The following is a 6,056-nucleotide window of genomic DNA, read 5'->3' as shown; positions in this document are numbered from 1 at the left end:
TGAGAATGTCTTTGGGGTGTCCCCCTTAACCAGACATCGTCCCTTCTGGCACTCGTCTTTAGTGAGTGCACCGCAGGGTGGGGGAAGGGCAGAGGCCAGGCTTTTGTTTGCATTGGGCTCCCAATATTTGGGAACACTTTGGCTTGGATGTGATTAGGGCCAGGATCTGCATAACTGTCCTGAATGCACGAAAGTTACAGCCTGCAGACATCCCTCCCTCCCTCCCTCCCATTCCCCAGCCCCTTCCTGAACCCCATTTAGCTCTGATTTCAGCCGCTTCCAAGCCTCAGCCCATTCATTTTTGGGGTGATTAAGGTCTCTGAGATGGTGGAGGAGAGGGAAAGATCCCCTTGGCTTGTGCAGACAGTTCCCACTCTCTCTGTCCGTCTCTCCCTCTCTCTCTCTCTCTCCCTGCAGTAGGGAAGATGGGGGTGTGGTTAAAAGCTGGTATAAAGTCCAGAGGCGCGGAGCTTGCACTGAGAGCACAGAGTCCCTCCTTACAGAGAATGCCTGTTCAACTTTGCTTGGTCACTCATCATACTGTAAAGACCTGGGGGCCTGACATGCTCTCTTGATCCCTACCAGTGCCTTGCCCCGGACCAGCACCCACCTGTCCCGCCGTCGGCAGGTGCACCTTGCCCTCGCCAGCTCCGTTTAAGTCGCTTTTCTGCTGCACCACTCCGGCTGGTCCATCACCCTGCCACGGCGCCTGGTGTCTCACCCCGCCATGCCGTCCGGCGGGCTGTCTGCCATCGTGCTCCTGGCCGTGAGCGGGCTTTGCGTGAGCGAGGAAGCCATCCAGTGTCCACCATGCTCCGAGGAGAAGCTGAGCCGCTGTAAGGTGCCCATGGGCTGCGAGGAGCTGGTGCGAGAGCCAGGCTGTGGGTGCTGTGCCACCTGCGCCCTGAGCAAGGGGACGTCCTGTGGAGTTTATACAGCTCGCTGTGGCTCGGGGCTGCGCTGCTACCCGCCCCGGGGAATAGAGAAACCTCTTCATACACTGATGAATGGCCAAGGAATCTGCATGGACCTCACGGAGATACAGTCCATTCAAGACAGCCTCCAGCCCATAGGTAAGGCAGCCTTCCTCCTCCCCCTCCCCCTCCTTCTCTTCACTTAAATAAACCCAAATCCCAGCTAAAGGGACTCTATTAGGGCTGGTGGGTACCATTCTCATACATTTGCAAGTTAAAGCCACGGGATCGGCCTGTCCTGCTAGGCCATGTCCGGTTGAGCTGCTGCTGTGATTTGCATATCTTTGCCACTGCAGCACGGCTGTAGAGATGCCAGGGGTCCTGACCTTACGGGCTCTGTCGGTGTCACTGTAAGAAGATACTCCAGGTGAGTGACTGGCCTCCAGCCTCCAGCATGCTAAGAGTGTTTTCCTCTCAGCCATGGGGCATCCTTTTGGGGCTGGAGACATGGGAAGTGACACTCCCCATGAGAGTTTACACTGTGTTGATACTTAACAGTGAGCAACCATTGGAGGAAATGAAGAGTGGGGGAGCAGTACTGGAGGGTGAGGCAACATCAGAAGCAGAGATGATTTTGTATTCTCAGGACTGTGACGCTGTTTCATTCTGTTGCTTTCTCCCTGGTGATGAAAGCATCAAGAACAAGGTTGCAATGGCTTCTAAGAGCCAAGGGAGTAGCACCCAGTTAAAAGTGCCTATTTCCAGCCCCTCCTCCCCCCCCCTCGGGATCATGGCAGGACTCTCAGCCCTGGGAATCTGGCGCCCAGGCTGCTACTTCCAGGATTTAGTGAGAACCTGACAGCTTTCCGAGGACCAAGGCTTGGTTGGAGGTGTCTGTGCATTGCTGTCCGAGCACAGGGCTGCAGGTGCTTGTAGAGGAGCACAAGGTGCCTGTGCGTACAGGTCTGTGCATACCGCTGTATATGTGCGTGGAGGGAGAGGTAGGGGACATGACAGGGTTTTCATCAACTGCAGTCTCAAATGGGCTTCAGGCCTAGAGCTCAGGTGAAGCAGTTAGGGTGGGGAGAAGGGGCGCTGGTCTGTACTCCAGTCATGGAGAGCGATACCCCAGACACAAACCAGAGATGAGGAATGCCATCATTCAGGAGCAAAACTCCCACCATCTCCACACCCTTAGCATCTGCCTGCTAGGGCAGGGACCCCCATAAGGAAGAGCAGTCTGGCCATCCACTGCAAAACAAATGATGGAAGTGTGTCATATCACTTCCCAAAAATCTGCTAGGTCCCCATTTACACTTTGTGTTGTTGATGTAAGGCTTTCTTATGTTATAAACTGGCAGCTTCAGGTTGGACAGCGCCTCCCACGATGAGCCAGGGGACTACAAGTAGTCACAATTATTGTGCATTGCAGTCCCCAATGTTACTGCCATGTCCCTTCCCCAATGAACTTGCACAGGAGAGGTTAAGCGACTTGCTGAAGGTCACAGAAGGATAGGGCTGTGTGCCCTCGCCTCTTGGCTTCACTGCTGGAGTTGAGTTTAAGACTGATGCTAAGTTGCTGTTAGTTGAGCTCAAGGTCTGTGCACTGGTTAGTACTGAGAATCCATTTATTAACTAGGATTCACCCCTGCCCCTCCCCCCCCCCCATCCCCATATTAGGTGGCTGAAGGGACAAATACAATACAGAAATCTGTTTTGGATTTCCATCCCCCATCCCTGCTTCTCCATTTCCTCTCTCTGCCCACTTCCCTTCCTCGGGATGCCAGGCTTTAAATACATTACAAAGAGCCGGACACAGAAAAGAAAAACAGGAAAAAAAAGCCCCTCATGAGGCATCTTGCGCTGCTATTTCCTCTCCCAGTCCAGCACCTGGACCGTGCATTGTGAGCCTCAGACTGCCTCTGGTCCCAGGGCCCTGGTGACTGAGGACTGGGACCCATTACCATGGCAACCCCACCCCACCTCTACAGGGACAGGATGTGATCCTCAAGGAGAGTAGGAGGTGGAGTTGGGTGTGTACCCCCACACCCAAACAAACCCACTCCAGATTTAAAGTGCCAAACTGCTGAAGCTTAGATGGAGGAGATTGGGGTGCTGCCACAGGCTGTGTTTGTGTTACCTATAGGGAAAGGGGCTCCCGCAGCCTGTGCTAGGGTCATGCATGGGGAGGGGCTGCCGCAGACTGCGCTAGTGTCACCCACAGGGAGAGGGTTCCCGCAGCCTGTGCTAGTGTCACCCACAGGGAGAGGGGTTCCCACAGCCTGTGCTAGTGTCACCCACAGGGAGAGGGTTCCCGCAGCCTGTGCTAGTGTCACCCACAGGGAGAGGGGGTTCCCGCAGCCTGTGCTAGTGTCACCCACAGGGAGAGAGGTTCCCGTAGCCTGTGCTAGTGTCACCCACAGGGAGAGGGGGTTCCCGCAGCCTGTGCTAGTGTCACCCACAGGGAGAGGGGGTTCCCGCAGCCTGTGCTAGTGTCACCCACAGGGAGAGAGGTTCCCGTAGCCTGTGCTAGTGTCACCCACAGGGAGAGGGGGTTCCCGTAGCCTGTGCTAGTGTCACCCACAGGGAGAGGGGGTTCCCGCAGCCTGTGCTAGTGTCACCCACAGGGAGAGGGGGTTCCCGCAGCCTGTGCTAGTGTCACCCACAGGGAGAGGGGTTCCCGCAGCCTGTGCTAGTGTTACCCACAGGGAGAGGGGGTTCCCGCAGCCTGTGCTAGTGTCAGCCACAGGGAGAGGGTTCCCGCAGCCTGTGCTAGTGTCACCCACAGGGAGAGGGTTCCCGCAGCCTGTGCTAGTGTCACCCACAGGGAGAGGGGGTTCCCGCAGCCTGTGCTAGTGTCACCCACAGGGAGAGGGTTCCCGCAGCCTGTGCTAGTGTCATCCACAGGAAGAGGGGGTTCCCGCAGCCTGTGCTAGTGTCACCCACAGGGAGAGGGGTTCCCGCAGCCTGTGCTAGTGTTACCCACAGGGAGAGGGTGTTCCCGCAGCCTGTGCTAGTGTCACCCACAGGGAAAGGGGGTTCCCGCAGCCTGTGCTAGTGTCACCCACAGGAAGAGGGGGTTCCCGCAGCCTGTGCTAGTGTCACCCACAGGGAGAGGGGGTTCCCGAAGCCTGTGCTAGTGTCACCCACAGGGAAAGGGGGTTCCCGCAGCCTGTGCTAGTGTCACCCACAGGGAGAGGGGTTCCCGCAGCCTGTGCTAGTGTTACCCACAGGGAGAGGGTGTTCCCGCAGCCTGTGCTAGTGTCACCCACAGGGAAAGGGGGTTCCCGCAGCCTGTGCTAGTGTCACCCACAGGAAGAGGGGGTTCCCGCAGCCTGTGCTAGTGTTACCCACAGGGAGAGGGTTCCCGCAGCCTGTGCTAGTGTCACCCACAGGGAGAGGGGGTTCCCGAAGCCTGTGCTAGTGTTACACAGAGAGAGAGGCTCTGTCAGTCTGTGGTGGTGACATGGGGGAGCTAATTGGTGCATGTGATGATTTGGAGATGACATGGGAGCTGCTGAGAGTTGGGGTGAGATGAGGCGCAGAGAGGTGGAGGGGCATGGCGGACCTGAGAGGTGATTTGAGGAGTGATGTGGGGGGGTACTGAGAGGTGGGGTAGGATGAGTTGGGGAGATATGGGGGAGCTGAGAGCTGGGCGTGAGATAAGACAGGGTGACATGGGGAGCGGTTTGGTGGGCTGAGGAGATGTGGGGTGACATGAGAGAGTTGAGGTGGGGTGGGATGAAGTATGGTGAGATGGGGAAATCTGAGAGGTGCGGTGGGATGAGGTAGGGTGAGATGGGGGAGCTGAGAGGTGGGGGTCGGATGGGGCAGGGTGAGATGGGGGAGCTGAGAGGTGGGGTCGGATGGGGCAGGGTGAGATGGGGAGCTGAGAGGTGGGGTAGGATGGGGCAGGGTGAGATGGGGGAGCTGAGAAGTGGGGGAGCTGAGAGGTGGGGTAGGATGGGGCAGGGTGAGATGGGGAGCTGAGAGGTGGGGGGGCTGAGAGTTGGGGGTGAGATGAGGCAGTGTGAGATGGGGGGATGAGATGTGGGGGGGGGATGGGGCAGGGTGAGAGGTGGGGGGGCTGAGAAGTGGGGGAGCTGAGAGGTGGGGTAGGATGGGGCAGGGTGAGATGGGGAGCTGAGAGGTGGGGGGGCTGAGAGTTGGGGTGAGATGAGGCAGTGTGAGATGGGGGGATGAGATGTGGGGGGGTGGGATGGGGCAGGGTGAGAGGTGGGGGGGCTGAGAGGTGGGGTGGGATGGGGCAGGGGGAGATGGGGGAGCTGAGGTGGGGTGGGATGAGGCAGGGGGAGATGGGGAGCTGAGAGGTGGGGGGGTGGGATGGGGAGCTGAGAGTTGGGGTAGGATGGGGCAGGGTGAGATGGGAGAGCTGAGAGGTGGGGTAGGATGGGGCAGGGTGAGATGGGAGAGCTGAGAGGTGGGGTAGGATGGGGCAGGGTGAGATGGGGAGCTGAGAGGTGGGGTAGGATGGGGCAGGGTGAGATGGGGAGCTGAGAGGTGGGGTAGGATGGGGCAGGGTGAGATGGGAGAGCTGAGAGGTGGGGTAGGATGGGGCAGGGTGAGATGGGGGAGCTGAGGTGGGGTGGGATGGGGCAGGGTGAGATGGAGGAGCTGAGAGGTGGGGTAGGATGGGGCAGGGTGAGATGGGGGAGCTGAGGTGGGGTAGGATGGGGCAGGGTGAGATGGGGGAGCTGAGGTGGGGTGGGATGAGGCAGGGTGAGATGGGGGAGCTGAGGTGGGTGGGATGGGGGAGCTGAGAGGTGGGGTGGGATGGGGCAGGGTGAGAGGGGGAGCTGAGGTGGGAGCTATGTGGGGTTCTTGACCCCTTCTTTTCTTGGCTTGGAGTGTGCCAGCCTTTCTCATACAGTTACTTTCTCCTCGGCAGGGGGAAATCTGCTGCCTTTGGCTTGGTGCTGCATAACTCAGCAGTTTCCAAGAGCCTTAGGAGGCAGCTTAAGCTGAGGCTTTCTTCCCATTTCCCATTGTGCAGTAATGTTAATAGGATGGCAGGCTTTTTGGGGAGTAGTGAGTGACAGCTGAGTGGAGAAAGTGTGGGTGTCCAGCTGTGAGCAGACTCAGTGATCTCCTTCAGGACCCTCACCATGGGCTGCTCCCTCC

At 58.3% G+C, this 6,056-nt stretch overlaps 1 protein-coding gene across 2 annotated transcripts in view; it reads left to right on the top strand.

Moving 5' to 3' along the window:
- The first annotated feature begins 491 nt into the window (after positions 1 to 491).
- The window catches only part of IGFBP4 (insulin like growth factor binding protein 4), a 35,296-nt gene continuing 29,731 nt past the window's right edge, over positions 492 to 6,056 (top strand). For both annotated transcript variants that reach the window (XM_029573597.1, XM_029573596.1), the window contains exon 1: positions 492 to 1,073. In XM_029573597.1, coding sequence (XP_029429457.1) covers positions 728 to 1,073 — 346 coding nt within the window. In that variant the 5' untranslated portion in view covers positions 492 to 727. The remainder of the gene's footprint in view (positions 1,074 to 6,056) is intronic.

The sequence above is a fragment of the Rhinatrema bivittatum genome, chromosome 12 (genome assembly GCF_901001135.1).
Source record: "Rhinatrema bivittatum chromosome 12, aRhiBiv1.1, whole genome shotgun sequence".
NCBI classification, from domain to species: Eukaryota; Metazoa; Chordata; class Amphibia; order Gymnophiona; family Rhinatrematidae; genus Rhinatrema; species Rhinatrema bivittatum.
This window is presented reverse-complemented; position numbering and strand designations above follow the sequence as displayed.